Source organism: Micropterus salmoides, unplaced genomic scaffold (assembly GCF_014851395.1).
Source record: "Micropterus salmoides isolate LMB-PRFRI ecotype aquatic unplaced genomic scaffold, ASM1485139v1 Ms_hic_scaffold_19, whole genome shotgun sequence".
NCBI lineage: Eukaryota > Metazoa > Chordata > Actinopteri > Centrarchiformes > Centrarchidae > Micropterus > Micropterus salmoides.
Window position 1 is genome coordinate 32,574,476 of NW_024041039.1, and position 23,424 is coordinate 32,597,899.

General features: G+C 40.3%; 1 protein-coding gene across 1 annotated transcript in view; it reads right to left on the reverse strand.

Annotated features, from left to right (window-relative positions):
- The window catches only part of LOC119910013 (ankyrin repeat domain-containing protein 6-like), a 39,109-nt gene extending 38,448 nt beyond the window's left edge, over window positions 1–661 (reverse strand). Inside the window, exons 1-2 of the mRNA XM_038728350.1 lie at window positions 512–661; window positions 273–371 (exon numbers count right to left, since the gene is read on the reverse strand). Coding sequence (XP_038584278.1) covers window positions 273–371; window positions 512–661 — 249 coding nt within the window. The remainder of the gene's footprint in view (window positions 1–272; window positions 372–511) is intronic.
- Between the last annotated feature and the right edge of the window lie 22,763 nt (window positions 662–23,424).

The window sequence follows — 23,424 nt, forward strand, 5'->3', positions numbered from 1 at the left end:
CTGACATGTGTGTAAGCATTTGTAAATAACACAAAAATATACATAGTTTTGGTATTGGGTAAGCTTGTACGTAATGAAAAACTTAGCATTGTAGAAATGGGTTAATTGTCTGCATATTCAGTGGAAAGAACATGAATTGTGTTAACGGTATGGAATGAACAGACCGATGTGGGGCTAACTGTGTTCAGAGTTTTGGAAATGTGACTACAGATTGGACCAAAGGTTAGCGGTTGTAAAAAACTGTATTATTATTCTTATTCTTATTATCCTACCTTGTTCCTGATGTGTACAGCAGCTCCTGCCTTGACCAGCAGTTTGACACAGTGAGAGAAACCATGCCAAGACACCTCATGCAGTGCAGTGTTGCCGTCCTCAAACAAATATTGGATATAGTATTATCATCACAAAGCATTATCATTTTATCAACCCCACAAATTGAGAATGCATGAACACATTTTCCTGTAGGTGTGTAAAAGGGTTCTGACATGTACTGTATATGTCCACCACTCACTCTGTCCTGAAGGTCCACAGCACAGCCTCCCTGAATCAGAGCAGCCATGGCATCACTGTTCCCGACCATGGCAGCTCGGTGCAGGCCTGGCTTATGACATGGCCCCTGGCATGATGATGAAGGCACATGGACCAGTGCCTGCTCACTCATCACTGCTGACACAAACACATTTATGCACATCCAGTAGGCCTATGGACCTGTGTGTGTATGTGTGCATGCATTCATGATACATGATTGACAACAGATATTTGTATATCATACATAATATCATTAAAGCAATAAATCATTTTAGTTGCAAAACATAGTCATTAATAGTGTCCTATTCCTACTCACCATCAGATGAATGACTTCAATCCTACAGTGCTCAGGCATGATGGATCTTGCACTTCCTGTTGCCTAAAATATCGACAACAGTTCTGGTGCTTCCAAGGATTTTCCACTTTGCAGGAGGTGATTCTGTGAAACACAGCACATAGCATGGTCAGTACACATGTGATATCAGTAATGAAATGAAGACTCAACCTCCACTGCTGTACTAGTGCCCTGAATACTGAATACTGCTGACTTTGTCTGTGTGAGTGTCAAGGTTATTATTGTTATCGAAAACGAACAAAATAACAAGCTAGATGTGAAAAAACATTGTCATTAACTGAAATCAAAACAAAAACGAGGCTTTACAAAACATGCTAACTGAAACTGTATTGGAGGTTTGCAAAACTAACTCAAATAAACCACAATTAAAGAGTAATTGTCCTTCTCTTTGTCATTTTATTTTATAAGACCTTATATAAGCCTATATTTTGGGTGGATATGAAGCCGGGTGGAAATGATGTTGTGAGGCAGTTTGTCTGGCCAGACCGGCAGTTCAGTGGGCAATAGGCACCTGTTGGTGAGCCACGGGTCTATTATGCTTTTGTCCTCCACAGAAGAGCTGGCACGCTTCATGTCCAGTGGCTGTCCTGCCACAATGTGAATGAATCAGAATTAAATCGGAATTGGTGTTCTTGCTTTATTCATCAGGAGAGCCCGGATCAGAGCAGTGTCTGGCCGGAGCATAGCAGGTTGCAGACCGCTGTTAAGAGAAGAGCTGGGTCAGAGCGAAGTGTGGGCGGAGCGTAGCATGTGCGATCTTTTTGGGAGCATGCTCATGTGACGTTAGGAGTAATTTAGTCAGGGAAATCCAAGTAGGGTTAACTGCGTAGCTGGGTTTTTTAACATTTTTTCTATTATGTTGTCTAATACAATTGTACAAAATAATATAAATGCAAAAACTGTATAGAGTTGTGTTTAGTTTTGTTTGAAGGTAGTAAGTCTTGGTGGTTTTCTTTTCCCTGCTGTGTTTTGTTCTGTTCTTGTGGTCTGGCTTAGTGCTCATACTGCTTGTGTGATCAACTTGCCCCTAATATATTGATTGTGAGCTCCCCTTGCGCTGGGTTAACGTGTCTGCTGGTCATTATATTCACTGCATGTCAGCTAGTATGTTGTTTTATGGGGTCATTGGTATCTCTGCCAACCTGTCTCTTTGTGCTTCACAAAGTTGTAATCAGAGTACTTATTTTTTGATAAATATAATTTAGATTAACTGCTTTCCACTCATACTTGCCTTTAGGGTGCTGGGGACCTGTTGTCTGTGGCTCCAAAGAGCTCCTACACTATCTTCCAATTTCTTAGCTGTGACAGTTTTAGTCCAAGCCCCTCATTTCATGCAGCGAAAACTAACACTGAAACTAATAAAAACTAAACCAAAACTAAGCATTTTCCAAAAACAAACTAAACTAAACTAGCAAACCCACGTTACAAACTAAATAAAATTAAACTGAAATTAAAAACAAAAAGTCAAAACGAAATAAAAATTAAAACTAATAAAAAACTAAAATAACCTTGGTGATTGTTTGACTTTGCTGTTATAAGAGCATGTGTGTAGCAGAATTAAATGTAGCCAACAATATTTAAGCGACAGCCTGGATCCACCTATCTGGTTGCTACAGATGATAACAGGATAAACTCAGGTAAGACTTGTATATGGATATTCCGCCAATTTTAAGACAATGCAGCAGGACAATGATCCTAAACATGCAGAAAATATAACCAAAGATTTTGTTCTTGACTGGCCAAGCCAGTTACCTGACTTCAATACAACTGATATTATGTTTATTTTATATTAAAATAAAATAAATGTTTGACAATCATTCTATCCAATTTTCATTTTGTTGGAAAATTATAATAACTGAAAAAATTTAATTAAAGGCTGAAGAAAAGGCCTTCAGTCATTATCTATAAAGGTTTTTGCACCAAATATTATAATAATTATAATATATAAGATTAGTATGAGCCAATGTGTTTTCCATCGCTCTCTGCCGAGAAACAATAAATATGCCATTGCCACTGCTAGGCAATGGTTTGCATTACTTTGTTAAACAGACCAGACCTAGGCTGCACACCATGACATTATGAACATGCACCCCGCACATGGATGGCCACAGCAGGAACAGACAGCGTTGTGTTTATTAGACACTAATAATTGGAAAACACATGTTGACAGGTGCTTTACAATTAGACATTATTTATTTTATATTATAGGAACCTAAATATACAAGGGAATCTAAATTTATTCAAAAAACAGTGACATAAACAATTATGATATTTTAGAGCTCTCCCCTCAATTTCTCAAATGAGACTTTCTTGGGAGGTCATGTAGTTTCCCTGTATTTTGAACCCTGAATACCACTCATGAGCAAATGTCTGACAGTTTTGAGTAGCCCAGCTTAACCTTATAATAATGATGAATGCTTGCCTAGTCAAGTCAGGTAGTGACTATGCCAAAAGCTTGTAAATGAAGGGATTGGCAACTAACATAAACATTTTTGGATTCAAAGAGTTAAAGCTGCATGTGAGTCATGTTTCTGAGCACCCGAAGTGTAATATTCACTCTCTTTTAGCTCTGGTGAAATATGTTCACCAGCTAGACTCAACTGTGTCTGCCTGCTGTTTGGTGCTGGGCAGGTAGTGGACAGTGGGTTTATCAAACAGCTGCCTGCTGCAGCTGGAAACACAGCTGGTGAGAGCACTGAGACTGAACCAAAACAACAAAGTTGTAGACCACTCCGACAAAGTGCTGAAAGAGGATAAAATACTCTGTAGAGTCAAGCGGAACTGCAGAAGTGGGTGATAACCCTTTAAAGATTTTTCACTGTGAATGATGTGAATGTAAATAATAACAATATAAAGTGAATAGCCCTGTGTAGGTATATTCATTCAAACATCTGACCCAAATGAAGGATTTTATGTCCGTGCTGCAGTTTTTAATCTGATAGTCAGATTATGCTCTATTTCAAGGGTCAACATTTAATCTTTGTTGGTGATTAACAGCCTTGAACCCAAAGCATGTGCAAAACACTGAAACACTCTTCATTCTGTTCTCTTCACTATTCCCACCTGTATCACATTTTACTGTAAAGACATTCATGCAATGACGCCTAGGTCTGTGCATAATTACACTGTGTACTGTACACTGTATGTTATTCTATGTTTTATGATTTTTTTATTATTACTTAACTTGTGGAGCATGAAACTGATTGGTCTGATGTATTTTTACATTTACTCATTTGTCAGACGCTTTTATCCAAAGCCACTTAGATTTGAGGAACAACATACAAGCACCAATGAAGCATGAATAAAGTAAGAGATCTACAAGTGACAATAGATACTAGTAAGAGCTATTAGTGTGCACAGCATCAATGGGGTAAATACTGTTGTGTAATATTTACAATCTTAAGGTTTTAAGTTACATGATAAAGCTTCTATATAGTGCATTCTAAGCCACGTTTGTTTTAACCCCTCTGTTGGCCACTCTTTCTATGTATAAATTACCATGACTGTGTAATCAGAAAAATGTTTTAATCTTTTAAAAAATGTAATTTGTCCTTTTGAAATCAATTTACGCATATATATCTTTTTTATTATTATTATTTAACTTTCGGGATGTTCTGATGGTGAATATTGAGACTAAATCATCCAAAAATATCTAAATCATCATTGAAGAATTCATCATTCTTCGGCTGGGGGTGAAGGTTGTAGGATGCCTAATCCAAATCTCATACGCTGCTGCTGATGAAAACACTAGAATTCAATTCAATTTTATTTATATAGCGCCAAATCACAACAACAGTTATCTCACAGCGCTTTTCATAAAAGAGCAGGTCTAGACCGTACTCTATGATGTTATTTACAGAAGCCCAACAGTTCCCACCAAGAGCAGCACTAGGCGACAGAGGCAAGGAAAAACTTCCTTTTAAGAGGCAGAAACCTCGAGCAGAACCATGGCTCAGGGTGGGCGGCCATCCGCCTCAACTGGTTGGGGTGAAGGGGAGAGAGAGAGAGAGAGAGAGAGAGAGAGAGGGAAGGAGAGGAACAGAGAGAAAAAGAGAGGGATGGAAGGAGAGAGAGGGGAGGGAGGCAGCCTACACAATATACACACAGAGGTACAGACAGTAAAGGTGATGTTGCTATAGACTAAATGAAAAATGGTACAGATATTTATAGTAGTGTTAATGATAATAATCGTAATGTTAATGATTATAATAACAATAATAACAATAGGACTAGTAACAGTATTTGTTGTAGCAGAGGGTGTCGAGCAGGAACACGGGGGCAGCAGGTGACCCGCAGCCACAGATCCAGACTCCACAGCTCCAGAGCCAGAAACACCTGCAGGAAGTGACAGGAGGAGAGAGGAGAGGGACGAGAAAGCACAAGACTACCGGAAAGGGGAGAAGTTGTGTTAGTAACATGCAATAATGGGATGAGGTTGCATACAGAGGGAGAGAAAGTAGAGGAGAGAGGAGCTCAGTGCATCATAGGAAATCCCCCGGCAGTCTAGGCCTATAGCAGCATAACTAAGGGATGGTTCAGGACTCACCTGAGCCAGCCCTAACTATAAGCTTTATCAAAGAGGAAAGTCTTAAGCCTACTCTTAAATGTGGAGATGGTGTCTGCCTCCTGAACCCAAACTGGAACCTGGTTCCACAGGAGAGGAGCTTGATAGCTGAACGCTCTGGCTCCTAGTCTACTTTTGGAGACTCTAGGAACCACAAGTAACCCTGCATTCTGGGAGCGCAGTGCTCTGGTGGGGTAGTAAGGTACTATGAGCTCTTTAAGATAAGATGGTGCCTGACCATTAAGAGCTTTGTAGGTAAGAAGAATAATTTTAAATTCTATTCTGGATTTTACTGGAAGCAATGCAGAGAAGCTAAGACAGGAGAATATGATCTCTTTTCCTGTCAGAACATGTGCTGCAGCATTCTGAATCAGCTGAAGAGTCTTAATGGACTTTTTCAGCAGCCTGATAATAAGGAATTTCAGTAATCCAGCCTAGAAGAACAAATGCATGGACTAGTTTTTCTGCATCATTTTTAGACAGGATGTTCCTGATTTTTGCAATATTACGTAGGTGAAAAAAGGCGGTCCTTGAAATTTGCTTAATGTGAGACTTAAACGACATGTCCTGATCAAAGATAACTCCAAGATGTGGTGCTGGAGGCCAGGGCGATGCCATCAAGGGAAACTATATCTTTAGATAATGCGTCACGGAGTTGCTTAGGCCCCAGAACTATAACTTCAGTTTTATCTGAGTTTAACATTAGAAAATTACAGGTCATCCAGATTTTAACATCCTGAAGGCACATTTGAAGTTTAGCTAACTGATGAGTTTCATCTGGTTTGATCAATAGATATAACTGAGTATCATCTGCATAACAGTGAAAGCTTATGGAATATTTCCTGATAATATTGCCTAAAGGAAGCATATATAAAGTGAAGAGGATTGATCCGAGGACAGATCCTTGAGGAACTCCATGACTAACTTAGGCGTGCATGGAGGACTCATCGCTAACATGTACAAACTGAAATCGATCTGATAAATAGGACTTAAACCAGCTTAGAGTTGTTCCTTTAATGCCAATGAAATGTTCCAGTCTCTGTAATAGGATCTGATGGTCAATGGTATCAAATGCAGCACTAAGATCTTATAAAACCAGTACAGAGACAAGTCCTTTGTCTGATGCAATAAGGAGGTCGTTAGTGCTGTCTCTGTGCTATGATGAGCTCTAAATCCTGACTGAAAATCCTCAAATAAACTATTGCTCTGTAGAAAGTCACACAGCTGTTTAGCAACTGCTTTCTCTAGAACCTTAGAGAGAAATGGAAGGTCTATAGGTTGGCTAAAACATCCGGATCAAGTTTGGGCTTTTTTAGAAGAGGTTTAATTACAGCTACTTTAAAGTACTGTGGTACATAGCCTGTTGATAAAGATAGATTGATCATATCTAGTATAGAAGTGCTGACTAAGGGTAAAACATCTTTAAGCAACCTAGTCGAGATGGGGTCTAAAAGGCAGGTTGATGGTTTAGATGAAGAAATTATTGAAGTTAGCTGGTAAAGATTGAGGGAAGCAAAACAGTCTAAACATATATCTGGTTCTACAGCTGTTTCTAAGGTTCCTGAGTTAAGAGATAAGTTGGTGCCAGTTGAGGGCAGGTCTTGGTGAATTTTGTCTCTAATAGCTAGAATTTTATCATTAAAGAAGCTCAAGAAGTCGTAACTACTGAGAGCTACGGGAATACTTGGCTCAATAGAGCTGTGACTCTCTGTCAGCCTGGCTACAGTGCTGAAAAGAAACCTGGGGTTGTTCCTATTTTCCTCTATTAATGACAAGTAGTATGCTGCTCTGGCATTACGGAGGACCTTCCTATAAGTTTTAAGACTATCTTGCCAAATTAAACGAGAATTTTCCAGTTTGGTGGAACACCAAAGTTTCTGCGATATTTGCTTTAATTTGCGAGTTTCAGTATTATACCATGGAGCTAACCGTCTTTGTTTTAGTATTTTCTTTTTTAGAGGGGCTACAGAGTCGACTGTCATTCACAGCGAGCCTGCAGCACTATCAACAAGATAATCGATTTGGGAGGGACTGAAATTAGCAGAGTCCTCCGTTACTTTGTGACTTGATAATGAATTTAGAGCTGATGGAATCGCATCCTGAAATTTAGCTACAGCACTATCAGACAGACATCTTGTATAGAAATCTTTGCCCAATGGCGTGTAGTTCAGCAATACAAACTCAAAAGTTATCAAACAGTGGTCAGATAAAGAGGGATTCTGTGGGAACACCGCTAAATGTTAAATTTCAATACCATACACCAAAACAAGGTCGAGGGTATGGTTAAAACAGTGAGTCGGTTCATGAACACTCTGAGAGAAGCCAATGGAATCTAACAGAGAGATAAACGCAGTACTAAGGATACTGATAAGGATAAGGATAATGCTGTATTCACATCTGTAAATAGCCTTCTTACAGTTTTTTTCAGTTTAGCAACTGAAAAAAACTGTAAGAAGGCATTTACCAGAACTTAAGATACTTTATCAAAACTCTTAACCGCACATAATTAGCCAAATAGTACATTTTGTGCTAAAAAACACATTTTGTTCTTTAAACAGCAACTCTACATTTCAAAATGCAAAAAAACATTCACTATGTACACAAACTCTATCAAAACACAGCAAACCTGACTCAAAATCAAATCATTCTGTCAAAACATTAGCATGTTTTCTTTCCAAGAGGAACAGACCAATCAATCATAGCACAATGACATTCTAAATACAAACATTTGATGGCATTACAAAAACTGCATTACTTTTCATGTTTCAGCTCTACCTTCAAACAGTAGACAATGTGAAATCCATTGTTTTTTGATATTCAGTTTCCTTTTACTGTAAACCACCCTACATTTTTGGCTTGAGGGTCGAATGTGTGCATTTTTGGCAACAAACTATGCAAAAGTGAATGAGTCATCTTTACTTTATAGAATGTACAGTAGAAAAAAATTGTTAGCGACAAAATTGCAGAAGTTAACGCTTTATTATCAACATGAAATTCAGCCAGTGATCAACAAATAATTCAAACTATTTGGCCTTTGGTTCAAAATTTGGCAAAATACTGTCAGATACACAATTTGACAACAAAAAAAGAGGCACAGATGGGAAAGAAACAAATTTGGCCACATGTTCTCATCCACATCACATTTAATGTCATCTCTTGCTATGCACCTTGGATAGAAACGCTTGGCATGTCACATTTAAGAGCAGGCTTAAGACTTTCCTCTTTGATAAAGCTTATAGTTAGGGCTGGCTCAGGTTAGTCCTGAACCATCCCTTAGTTATGCTGCTATAGGCCTAGACTGCCGGGGGATTTCCCATGATGCACTGAGCTCCTCTCTCCTCTACTTTCTCTCCCTCTATATGCAACCTCATCCCATTAATGCATGTTACTAACACAACTTCTCCCCTTTCCGGTAGTCTTGTGCTTTCTCGTCCCTCTCCTCTCTCCTCCTATCACTTCCTGCAGGTGTTTCTGACTCTGGAGCTGTGGTTGCGGGTCACCTGCTGCCCCTGTGTTCCTGCTCGACACCCTCTGCTGCCCCCGACTATTGTTACTAGTCCTATTATTGTTATTATAATCATTAACATTACGACTGTTACCATTAACACTACTATAAATATCTGTACCATTTTTCATTTAGTCTATAGCAACGTCACATCTACTGTCTGTACCTCTGTGTGTGTATTGTGTAGTCTCTCTCTCTCTCTCTCTCTCTCTCTCTCTCTCTCTCACCCACCCTGAGCCATGGTTCTGCTCGAGGTTTCTGCCTCTTAAAAGGAAGTTTTTCCTTGCCTCTGTCGCCTAGTGCTGCTCTTGGTGGGAATTGTTGGGCTTCCGTAAATAACATCACAGAGTACGTTTCTTCCCCGCCGACTTGTCTTTGCCAGGTTAAACCCTACCTCGTCCACATAAATGGTATCATGTGGGGTTTGATTAGACTTGAACTCCATGACTCTCTGAGGGATATCTAACACAGTATCAGTACCGTAACTCATGTTTCCATAAAGCAAACAAACAAATTATAAAACAAACTATAGAACAAGACATATTGGATAGATACCATACCTGGACGTATTGACCCGCTCACTGTTCCTTTCAAAAGGAACTGTGTACAACTGTTTCATCCGAACTCTGTGTTTGCTCAGAGTCCAAGCAATGGTGATCAGGCTAATGCTTTTCACATTGTGAAATACCAGGTTGTCCTCAACAATTCTGGTCTGAATTTCTCTCAGTTTTATTGCAATGTCAGCAATGACCAGTCCTACAATGGCATGCTATTGGTCTTTACTGAGGAGTTTTCCTCTTCCCCCAGAGGAAGGAAGACATTGTGTCCTAAAAGAACAAAAATACAACATACTGTATTTGCATTGGGACTGGTGGCCTACAGTTACTATGAGAGATAGCAACTTTACTGTAATGACAGAGGAAGCCCATGTGAAATTACTGTAATTGCTTACCGGTTGCTCATCGATAGACCATGGTTTATCACATCATCTATGATGGCAGCTCTCCTTTGAACACCACCACGCATTCTTAGTCCTCTCCCCCTACCTCTCTTTCTCCCTGGTTCTGGTCTAATTACTCCTCTCCTTGGTTGAGCTACTCCTCTCCCTGGTTGAGCTACTCCTCTCCCTGGCCCTCTTCCTCTCCCTGGTCCAACTATTTGTCTGCCTTGTCCAGACATTATTTTTTCTTTCTCTCCTCCTCTGTGTTGGTCTGTATCCACATTGAATAAATTCAGTCCAGAAAGTCCCCTTTATACTGCATTGTGTATGTAATTGAAAGAACTTCCACACCTGGCTATGTCTCTGATTGAGATTGGAATTAGCTGTTGATCTATTTTACCCAAATTACAATAAATCAGCTATTTCTCAGTGTTTCATTGATATGTTCATTAAGAAATGCTTATCAGCTGTTTCAATATAGATTTTGAGCTTCTTTTATTGCAGAAGTAGAGGCTTTATGCAATATTTAAGTTTTGATCATAAGGTCTTCATTTCTGACATGTGTGTAAGCATTTGTAAATAACACAAAAAATATACATAGTTTTGGTATTGGGTAAGCTTGTACGTAATGAAAAACTTAGCATTGTAGAAATGGGTTAATTGTCTGCATATTCAGTGGAAAGAACATGAATTGTGTTAACGGTATGGAATGAACAGACCGATGTGGGGCTAACTGTGTTCAGAGTTTTGGAAATGTGACTACAGATTGGACCAAAGGTTAGCGGTTGTAAAAAACTGTATTATTATTCTTATTCTTATTATCCTACCTTGTTCCTGATGTGTACAGCAGCTCCTGCCTTGACCAGCAGTTTGACACAGTGAGAGAAACCATGCCAAGACACCTCATGCAGTGCAGTGTTGCCGTCCTCAAACAAATATTGGATATAGTATTATCATCACAAAGCATTATCATTTTATCAACCCCACAAATTGAGAATGCATGAACACATTTTCCTGTAGGTGTGTAAAAGGGTTCTGACATGTACTGTATATGTCCACCACTCACTCTGTCCTGAAGGTCCACAGCACAGCCTCCCTGAATCAGAGCAGCCATGGCATCACTGTTCCCGACCATGGCAGCTCGGTGCAGGCCTGGCTTATGACATGGCCCCTGGCATGATGATGAAGGCACATGGACCAGTGCCTGCTCACTCATCACTGCTGACACAAACACATTTATGCACATCCAGTAGGCCTATGGACCTGTGTGTGTATGTGTGCATGCATTCATGATACATGATTGACAACAGATATTTGTATATCATACATAATATCATTAAAGCAATAAATCATTTTAGTTGCAAAACATAGTCATTAATAGTGTCCTATTCCTACTCACCATCAGATGAATGACTTCAATCCTACAGTGCTCAGGCATGATGGATCTTGCACTTCCTGTTGCCTAAAATATCGACAACAGTTCTGGTGCTTCCAAGGATTTTCCACTTTGCAGGAGGTGATTCTGTGAAACACAGCACATAGCATGGTCAGTACACATGTGATATCAGTAATGAAATGAAGACTCAACCTCCACTGCTGTACTAGTGCCCTGAATACTGAATACTGCTGACTTTGTCTGTGTGAGTGTCAAGGTTATTATTGTTATCGAAAACGAACAAAATAACAAGCTAGATGTGAAAAAACATTGTCATTAACTGAAATCAAAACAAAAACGAGGCTTTACAAAACATGCTAACTGAAACTGTATTGGAGGTTTGCAAAACTAACTCAAATAAACCACAATTAAAGAGTAATTGTCCTTCTCTTTGTCATTTTATTTTATAAGACCTTATATAAGCCTATATTTGGGTGGATATGAAGCCGGGTGGAAATGATGTTGTGAGGCAGTTTGTCTGGCCAGACCGGCAGTTCAGTGGGCAATAGGCACCTGTTGGTGAGCCACGGGTCTATTATGCTTTTGTCCTCCACAGAAGAGCTGGCACGCTTCATGTCCAGTGGCTGTCCTGCCACAATGTGAATGAATCAGAATTAAATCGGAATTGGTGTTCTTGCTTTATTCATCAGGAGAGCCCGGATCAGAGCAGTGTCTGGCCGGAGCATAGCAGGTTGCAGACCGCTGTTAAGAGAAGAGCTGGGTCAGAGCGAAGTGTGGGCGGAGCGTAGCATGTGCGATCTTTTTGGGAGCATGCTCATGTGACGTTAGGAGTAATTTAGTCAGGGAAATCCAAGTAGGGTTAACTGCGTAGCTGGGTTTTTTAACATTTTTTCTATTATGTTGTCTAATACAATTGTACAAAATAATATAAATGCAAAAACTGTATAGAGTTGTGTTTAGTTTTGTTTGAAGGTAGTAAGTCTTGGTGGTTTTCTTTTCCCTGCTGTGTTTTGTTCTGTTCTTGTGGTCTGGCTTAGTGCTCATACTGCTTGTGTGATCAACTTGCCCCTAATATATTGATTGTGAGCTCCCCTTGCGCTGGGTTAACGTGTCTGCTGGTCATTATATTCACTGCATGTCAGCTAGTATGTTGTTTTATGGGGTCATTGGTATCTCTGCCAACCTGTCTCTTTGTGCTTCACAAAGTTGTAATCAGAGTACTTATTTTTTGATAAATATAATTTAGATTAACTGCTTTCCACTCATACTTGCCTTTAGGGTGCTGGGGACCTGTTGTCTGTGGCTCCAAAGAGCTCCTACACTATCTTCCAATTTCTTAGCTGTGACAGTTTTAGTCCAAGCCCCTCATTTCATGCAGCGAAAACTAACACTGAAACTAATAAAAACTAAACCAAAACTAAGCATTTTCCAAAAACAAACTAAACTAAACTAGCAAACCCACGTTACAAACTAAATAAAATTAAACTGAAATTAAAAACAAAAAGTCAAAACGAAATAAAAATTAAAACTAATAAAAAAACTAAAATAACCTTGGTGATTGTTTGACTTTGCTGTTATAAGAGCATGTGTGTAGCAGAATTAAATGTAGCCAACAATATTTAAGCGACAGCCTGGATCCACCTATCTGGTTGCTACAGATGATAACAGGATAAACTCAGGTAAGACTTGTATATGGATATTCCGCCAATTTTAAGACAATGCAGCAGGACAATGATCCTAAACATGCAGAAAATATAACCAAAGATTTTGTTCTTGACTGGCCAAGCCAGTTACCTGACTTCAATACAACTGATATTATGTTTATTTTATATTAAAATAAAATAAATGTTTGACAATCATTCTATCCAATTTTCATTTTGTTGGAAAATTATAATAACTGAAAAAATTTAATTAAAGGCTGAAGAAAAGGCCTTCAGTCATTATCTATAAAGGTTTTTGCACCAAATATTATAATAATTATAATATATAAGATTAGTATGAGCCAATGTGTTTTCCATCGCTCTCTGCCGAGAAACAATAAATATGCCATTGCCACTGCTAGGCAATGGTTTGCATTACTTTGTTAAACAGACCAGACCTAGGCTGCACACCATGACATTATGAACATGCACCCCGCACATGGATGGCCACAGCAGGAACAGACAGCGTTGTGTTTATTAGACACTAATAATTGGAAAACACATGTTGACAGGTGCTTTACAATTAGACATTATTTATTTTATATTATAGGAACCTAAATATACAAGGGAATCTAAATTTATTCAAAAAACAGTGACATAAACAATTATGATATTTTAGAGCTCTCCCCTCAATTTCTCAAATGAGACTTTCTTGGGAGGTCATGTAGTTTCCCTGTATTTTGAACCCTGAATACCACTCATGAGCAAATGTCTGACAGTTTTGAGTAGCCCAGCTTAACCTTATAATAATGATGAATGCTTGCCTAGTCAAGTCAGGTAGTGACTATGCCAAAAGCTTGTAAATGAAGGGATTGGCAACTAACATAAACATTTTTGGATTCAAAGAGTTAAAGCTGCATGTGAGTCATGTTTCTGAGCACCCGAAGTGTAATATTCACTCTCTTTTAGCTCTGGTGAAATATGTTCACCAGCTAGACTCAACTGTGTCTGCCTGCTGTTTGGTGCTGGGCAGGTAGTGGACAGTGGGTTTATCAAACAGCTGCCTGCTGCAGCTGGAAACACAGCTGGTGAGAGCACTGAGACTGAACCAAAACAACAAAGTTGTAGACCACTCCGACAAAGTGCTGAAAGAGGATAAAATACTCTGTAGAGTCAAGCGGAACTGCAGAAGTGGGTGATAACCCTTTAAAGATTTTTCACTGTGAATGATGTGAATGTAAATAATAACAATATAAAGTGAATAGCCCTGTGTAGGTATATTCATTCAAACATCTGACCCAAATGAAGGATTTTATGTCCGTGCTGCAGTTTTTAATCTGATAGTCAGATTATGCTCTATTTCAAGGGTCAACATTTAATCTTTGTTGGTGATTAACAGCCTTGAACCCAAAGCATGTGCAAAACACTGAAACACTCTTCATTCTGTTCTCTTCACTATTCCCACCTGTATCACATTTTACTGTAAAGACATTCATGCAATGACGCCTAGGTCTGTGCATAATTACACTGTGTACTGTACACTGTATGTTATTCTATGTTTTATGATTTTTTTATTATTACTTAACTTGTGGAGCATGAAACTGATTGGTCTGATGTATTTTTTACATTTACTCATTTGTCAGACGCTTTTATCCAAAGCCACTTAGATTTGAGGAACAACATACAAGCACCAATGAAGCATGAATAAAGTAAGAGATCTACAAGTGACAATAGATACTAGTAAGAGCTATTAGTGTGCACAGCATCAATGGGGTAAATACTGTTGTGTAATATTTACAATCTTAAGGTTTTAAGTTACATGATAAAGCTTCTATATAGTGCATTCTAAGCCACGTTTGTTTTAACCCCTCTGTTGGCCACTCTTTCTATGTATAAATTACCATGACTGTGTAATCAGAAAAATGTTTTAATCTTTTAAAAAATGTAATTTGTCCTTTTGAAATCAATTTACGCATATATATCTTTTTTATTATTATTTAACTTTCGGGATGTTCTGATGGTGAATATTGAGACTAAATCATCCAAAAATATCTAAATCATCATTGAAGAATTCATCATTCTTCGGCTGGGGGTGAAGGTTGTAGGATGCCTAATCCAAATCTCATACGCTGCTGCTGATGAAAACACTAGAATTCAATTCAATTTTATTTATATAGCGCCAAATCACAACAACAGTTATCTCACAGCGCTTTTCATAAAAGAGCAGGTCTAGACCGTACTCTATGATGTTATTTACAGAAGCCCAACAGTTCCCACCAAGAGCAGCACTAGGCGACAGAGGCAAGGAAAAACTTCCTTTTAAGAGGCAGAAACCTCGAGCAGAACCATGGCTCAGGGTGGGCGGCCATCCGCCTCAACTGGTTGGGGTGAAGGGGAGAGAGAGAGAGAGAGAGAGAGAGAGAGATGGAAGGAGAGGAACAGAGAGAAAAAGAGAGGGATGGAAGGAGAGAGAGGGGAGGGAGGCAGCCTACACAATATACACACAGAGGTACAGACAGTAAAGGTGATGTTGCTATAGACTAAATGAAAAATGGTACAGATATTTATAGTAGTGTTAATGATAATAATCGTAATGTTAATGATTATAATAACAATAATAACAATAGGACTAGTAACAGTATTTGTTGTAGCAGAGGGTGTCGAGCAGGAACACGGGGGCAGCAGGTGACCCGCAGCCACAGATCCAGACTCCACAGCTCCAGAGCCAGAAACACCTGCAGGAAGTGACAGGAGGAGAGAGGAGAGGGACGAGAAAGCACAAGACTACCGGAAAGGGGAGAAGTTGTGTTAGTAACATGCAATAATGGGATGAGGTTGCATACAGAGGGAGAGAAAGTAGAGGAGAGAGGAGCTCAGTGCATCATAGGAAATCCCCCGGCAGTCTAGGCCTATAGCAGCATAACTAAGGGATGGTTCAGGACTCACCTGAGCCAGCCCTAACTATAAGCTTTATCAAAGAGGAAAGTCTTAAGCCTACTCTTAAATGTGGAGATGGTGTCTGCCTCCTGAACCCAAACTGGAACCTGGTTCCACAGGAGAGGAGCTTGATAGCTGAACGCTCTGGCTCCTAGTCTACTTTTGGAGACTCTAGGAACCACAAGTAACCCTGCATTCTGGGAGCGCAGTGCTCTGGTGGGGTAGTAAGGTACTATGAGCTCTTTAAGATAAGATGGTGCCTGACCATTAAGAGTTTTGTAGGTAAGAAGAATGATTTTAAATTATATTCTGGATTTTACTGGAAGCCAATGCAAAGAAGCTAAAACAGGAGAACTATGATCTCTTTTCCTGGTTCCTGTCAGAACACGTGCTGCAGCATTCTGGATCAGCTGAAGAGTCTTAATGGACTTTTTCGAGCAGCCTGATAATAAGGAATTGCAGTAATCCAGCCTAGAAGTAACAAATGCATGGACTAGTTTTTCTGCATCATTTTTAGACAGGATGTTCCTGATTTTCGCAATATTACGTAGGTGAAAAAAGGCGGTCCTTGAAATTTGCTTAATGTGAGACTTAAACGACATGTCCTGATCAAAGATAACTCCAAGATTCCTCACAGTGGTGCTGGAGGCCAGGGCGATGCCTTCAAGGGAAACTATATCTTTAGATAATGCGTGACGGAGGTGCTTAGGCCCCAGAACTATAACTTCAGTTTTATCTGAGTTTAACATTAGAAAATTACAGGTCATCCAGATTTTAACATCCTGAAGGCACATTTGAAGTTTAGCTAACTGATGAGTTTCATCTGGTTTGATCAATAGATATAACTGAGTATCATCTGCATAACAATGAAAGTTTATGGAATATTTCCTGATAATATTGCCTAGAGGAAGCATATATAAAGTGAAGAGGATTGGTCCGAGGACAGATCCTTGTGGAACTCCATGACTAACTTTGGCGTGCATGGAGGACTCATCGTTAACATGTACAAACTGAAATCGATCTGATAAATAGTACTTAAACCAGCTTAGAGTGGTTCCTTTAATGCCAATGAAATGTTGCGGTCTCTGCAATAGGATCTGATGGTCAATGGTATCAAATGCAACACTAAGATCTAATAAAGCCAGTACAGAGACAAGTCCTTTGTCTGATGCAATAAGGAGGTCATCCAACGAAGGTTAAAATCAAGGGCAACTGGACTTGGTTGAAGATACTGGAAGACGTTTCGTCCCTCATCGTCCTTTGGATGAGGGATGAAACGTCTTCCAGTATCTTCAACCAAAGACAACTTGGCCAGGGGACGGCTACCAGAGGCTAACTCAGGCCGTTCCGCACCGACTACCGGGGACTGGCTAGCTACAGTAGCTAAAGACTGATCTACCAAGGTGCGGAGCCGGACTTCTAAATCACTGAGCCTCGCCTCCATGTCTAAAAATAAACTACACTTTATTAGACACACATTATTCGTACCATTGCCACTAAAGGAGGCAGAGGAGTAACTGAACATCTGACACACCGAGCAGGAGAAAGTAGGAGAGAGAGAGGGAGAAGGAGAAGCCATCGCTAGCTGCTAAGCTAAAGTCGCTAACGGCTAAGCTAAAGTTTAGAACAACTATGAGATTGAACAGCAGTCACTAAAAGAGGGAAAGAACTGTGAGTGCTTAGGCAAAATTACTGTAAGAATAAGTGTTTAGTGGACAGTTGGCTGCTGTAATCTAACAAATGTAACTGTTATTTAGCGAGAGCAGCACAACACGGTACCAACACACAAGCACCGGAGTCAGCTGAGGCTAAGCACTTGACCCTCAAGATGGCCTTTCTCCTTGCTATCACCTCTCTGAGGAGGGTGGGGGAGCTCCAAGCGCTTTCAGTTTCCCCGCAAAGCCTGGAGTTTGCCCCGGGGAATATTAGGGCTATCCTGCACCCTCGTTCAGGATACATCCCTAAAGTGCCTTCTTGTGCGGCAGGGTCCACAGTGCTGCAGGCATTTCATCCTCCACCTCATGTGACGGCGGAGGACGGGAGACTTCATCTGCTCTGCCCTGTCAGAGCACTGAGTATTTACACTCTGAGGTCCTCCCGTTGGAGGAAGGCTGACCAGCTGCTAGTGTGTTTTGGGTCTCCCAGGGCCGGGCTCCCTGCATCCAAACATACTATTAGCAACTGGATTGTTCAGACTATTTCCCTGGCCTATCAGGTGCGCGGTTTGCCTTCACCTGTGGCTGTGAGGGCTCATTCTACCAGAGGCAAGGTGGCCTCTCGAGCCCTCCTTTCCGGGGCCTCTTGCAGGATGTTGTTTAGCGGCTGGCTGGGCCACTCCGCACACATTCATTCGGTTTTACAGTCTTGACCTTCCTTCGGCACCTGGCACTCGTGTGCTCTCCTCTTAGTCGTGCCACTTTATTGCACACAGGGGCAGGCGGGGTTTTCGGCACGGTTTAGTGGGTATCTCGTTCCCATAGTGTCGTAACCGACGCAGTTCGAGTTCCCTCGAAGGGGAACGTCTCGGGTTACGTATGTAACCCTGGTTCCCCGAGAAGGGGAACGAGAGACTGCGTTGGCCCGCCGCACCTCTCTCCCCGCCTGAAGCGCCTGCTTCATAGTTTAAGCTAATGATGAGTGTGTACAGGTGTGCTTTATACTCCTCCGGTTATTCCGTCACACCTTACCGTTCTAGCAACAAGCCAATAGGATTGGAGTGATTTCATTCACGTTCAGACCTGCTTCGCCTAGAGGCGTTCCCATAGTGTCGTAACCGACGCAGTCTCTCGTTCCCCTTCTCGGGGAACCCGGGTTACATACGTAACCCGAGACGTTTTTCTCGATTGCTTAAACACATTTCTTGAAATTATGCCTCTTTTTCTCGAAACTCTAAACACACATCCACAAGTTCTCACCCAATTCCCCAAACATCCTATTTTCTGGTCAAAATGAAGCTCTGAAAAACCAAACTTTGCCCTCAGACATAACACACAAGCCCTAAAACACACACACTACAACAGTCTGACACACTGGTGAGATCAATTCAAAACAATACTACGAAAACTGGTCATTAGATGTTGCGTGTGGTTCTCCCCCTCAAAAACCTTTGGCCTGTTCTACAAAGGGAGTTCAACCTACTCAGAGTTAACTTGGGGTTATCAGGCAAACTCAAGGTTGACAAACTCTGACTGCCTACACTGGAGTTAAACGGTACTACGACGGTGGATAAGATGTTGGTTAGTTGAGTCCGTGTTAACTTAATTGGAGTTGGTGCGTGTTCGCATAAAAGGAGTGTGTTCGGCCGGTATTTTCCCCAGAGGAATGCACATTGGTAGTGTCAGGAAATTATGAATGTAAAGACACGTTAACGGGTAAATCTAATATCGTGGTGGACGACAAAGCCAGGGAGGCTTGTTGGAACAGTGTTCTTATTGTAGTTCAAATATCTATTATGTATTTTATGGGCTCTTCTTTTATGTGTAGCCTAATATGATAAAGATGAAAAGGTACAACTGCACATAAGGTCAATTGTAATAGAAAAAAAGGAGCCAGCGGAGAGGGGGAATAATCTGAGACAAAATGATGAAAGATTAATCTACAAGCAAAAAACTTGAATATTGTCTGACATTATAGTCACTTCACTTTGCAAGGCCGCAACATCACACACACGTCTGCCGTGTAGTATGCATACATGCAGTGGAAAGTTATATTAAACTTTGCAATCGGATTAAGCAGTGAGGAAATACTCCTGAGTTTAGCCCACAATCACTATCATGCACCGAAGAGAGTTTGTCTTGGATTGGGCGTATTCAGAAGAAAACAGAGTGATTTTTGATATTTTATGACATCAATTTCAGGGAATTTCACACTTTCATCTAGGATTTTTTTTTCTCAGCAATTTTTTGGACACATAAAATAATCTATGTAAATATGTGAAAACACTTCGGAGAATTCAATCATAGACTACAGATGGGCTACATCTAAGAAACTATCCTCTCTAAAATCACAGCTTCGCTGCAGGGCTCGCTGTCTGAATGTTATGCTGTTGTGAAATCTAAACATTTTATCAAGTGGTAAATGTAAATGCTCTGTATAGCGCCTTTCTAGTCTTTTCAACCACTCAAAGCGCTTTTACACTACATCGGCATTCACCAGTCAAACACATTCATACACTAGCGGAACAGGGGCAATTCGGGGTTCAGTATCTTACCCAAGGACACTTCGACATGCAGCCTGGGGGAGCCGCCGACCTTCTGATTAACAGCCAACCCGCGCTACCTCCTGAGCCACAGCCGCCCTACAGTGTGTATTAATATCCCACTTGTCATCATTAACACTGAGTACAGATGTGGTGTGTAGTCCATGTATGCAGGGTAACCTCGAGTTAACCACGAACAAAACCTGCTCAGAGCAGTTTAGAGATGCAGCGTAAATTGCCATGGTAACAGACCTCAGTTAACACCTATCCACCTTTTGTAGTACGGGTTAATCTGGAAGTTACACCCGACGTCACCAAGTTACTCCTGAAGTTACCTGGATAAGCCAGTTACCTCGCTTTGTAGTACAGGCCACTTTTCACATGATGAACACAACAAAAGAAATAACAAATGCACATTTGCACACGTTTTATTCCTTAGTGTGCTGTACAGTACAACACGCCAAACAACAGATTATTCTGCCCCAGCATCCTGTCTTTGGTCTGGGACCCGCCAGAGATTCTCCTTCTCCAACTCCTCCTCATCTTCCTCCTATCCCGTCTCCTCCTCCAACTCCTACTGTTCCTCTTCCTTCATGTCTTACTCCTCTCTATACTGCTCTTCCTCCTCCTCTACTTCCTCCTCTCCTTCAGATTTCTCTGGATCCATTGTTCCTAAACTGAATAAACTGACTCTGGCCCTTTTATCTATCTATTGAAGCTTCTGATTGGTGTGTTATCAATCATGACTGTTTGTGTTTCCACCTGGGTAGTGGTGTGCTGATTGAGCTCAAGCTGTGCTGATTGAGCGAAGAATACTGAATGTCAGTGCTTTCTCAATGATCACATGGTTTAGGCAATGAGAAATGAAGGGGTTTTGTGTATAGAGTTTAGGGAAATGGGTGTGCTTTTTGAAAAATGGAATTATGGTTTAGAAATTTTAGTTCAGCCTGGTTATAGTGTTTAAGCAATTGAGAACTGTAAGATACATCTGAGCTAATCCAGCGACATCTGCATACATCATACGCCTTTGGCAGCATCGTGGGTATGGATTGATTGTTTATTGTTATCTACAACCTCAGACTTTATTATTTTGGGACAATTTTGTGTTCTTGAAGTCCTTTTTCATCTCTTCTGAGTTTGCACATAACATGAAGTTTACAAAGGCATAGTCAGGTGAGGATCAAGGCTCCTCTCCCCACGGTCTTGTTATCATAACGCTGTTAGCAGTAAAGTGTTTTCCACCAGGGCAGTAAAATGTGAAGTTTAGCTGGCTGATCGGAACTTCCAGCTGTACCGTTTTATTTCCAACAATAATCAGCTGATTGTCTCACGTGTAAGCCAAAGCCTGGAGAATAATTAACATCAGCTGATTGTCTCATAAACTAATCAATACATTTCTGTCCAGTTGCAAAGCCAAGACACAGTTTGAGAACAAAGTTAAAAATTACAACACAACCTACATCTTTATTCTACCAGGGCAGTAAAAGTTTAGCTGACTTAAATGAGCTTCTATGCTGTAAGCTACGGTTTTATTGCCAGTTAATCTTTTCCTCTGCTAACTTTCACTGTCACTTTCTGCCACTCTCTCTCTCACATTCGCTCGCCCACACACTATGCACAGTAACTGCACCTGTCATGTAGATGTCCTTTGAAGAATTAGGGGAGGAAGCTAGCCATGCGTTAAGTGTTACTGTGCTAAAAAAATCATTAACGATCGTGTGAAATTCTGGCCGCAACCCCCACCCAAAGAATAATCTTTGGATCTACACGATTCACATGAATGACATTCTGATTCAAAGAGACTTGCTCCAAGCGGCATGTTGGTCTTTGTAGTTGTTACACAGCAAATTATATTTGGACTAGTGAGACAAAGAACTACAACATCACTGGGGGGAAAAAAACATTCTAAAGCGCAGCAGGAGCATTTCAATGAGCATTAGAGGTAGCATTACATGGACGTAGGAAAATTAAGACCTGTTTAAAATTATTTACGACCCAGAACACAATACTTTAGCATATTTAAGACTTTTTAAGGTCTTAAATTTTGAATTGAAGACTTTTTCTAGACTTTTTAAGACCCCACGGAAACCGTGTAATAAGAAAGTTAAATAAAATAAAGTAAAATAAATCCAGGTTTTCAGTTATTCCTCACTTGAAACAGCAGGTAATAAAAGGCAAAAGTAGCACTTATTCTCAATCACCTTCAATAAAGTTTGAATTGTCATAATAGAAGCATAGAGCAAGCAACAAAAGTGCAAATGGAGGATGTTTAAAGGTCTTGTCTAACAAATAATGTGCTGCTTACGAATGTAAGCATCTGTTGAGTAGGACTCAAAATAGAAGCTATAGCATTTGCTGCTGTTAAATAGACTTTTTTACGTGATTATTGGTATTTCCACTTGAAGCTTGCTTTTGTTAAAATTTCTGAGTTCACATAGACAAGAAGTGGATTGTTTTACCTTATCCTCCGTAGAGCCTGCAGACTTCTGTTACTCCCTTTTGTAGCAAAAAGGAGCATCTATGCAAAATCCAAACAGGCCTTTCAAAGGGTTCTAGCTATGTACGTGGCGTGTAAGAGGATGATGCTGATGCAACAACAACGATAGCAAGCTGGCTACTCAGTATGGGAAGATGTGCTGAGAGGAAGCCAGCTGTTGTATTGCATTACAGCTTAGAGAGAGAGAGAGAGAGAGAGTAGTTCATACATCTGTAATAATAGGATTAAGCCTCCATCTACATGTGCACAGTCATGGAAAAAGGTTTTATCGTGTTTATAACCAATTCATCTGTGTTCTGCAATTACAACAAGCACTTGTCTTTCTGAAATTCATTCTATGTGTATTAGGATCCGGACACCCAGATGAAGTCTCTGACTTACTCTGCTTTACCCGGAAAGTTGTCATTTCAATTTAAGCTTTTGTTGCACATGATAACAAAAAGGGCTAGAGAAAAGAAATCTCCAGCTAAACTGAAATGCAAGTAAGGTCATAAAATAATGACATCTGTGTTACATACTGAGAATCCACTGGTTAGACTTTAGAGATCATCTGTTTTATAAAACGAACTCTGGTCTGGATTATTTCATGACTTTGAAACACAGACTCGAACAATCAAGCACTGATCACATAAATTCAAAGCAAACAGATATGTAAAGACAAAACTGTTCTTGAAATTATGCCTCTTTTTCTCGAAACTAAACACACATCCACAACTTCTCGCCCAATTCCCCAAACATCCTATTTTCAGGTCAAAATGAAGCTCTCCACTCAAAGTCTTTCAATCTTGCTGAAAAACCAAACTTTGCCCTCAGACATAACACACAAGCCCTAAAACACACACACTACAACAGTTTGACACACTG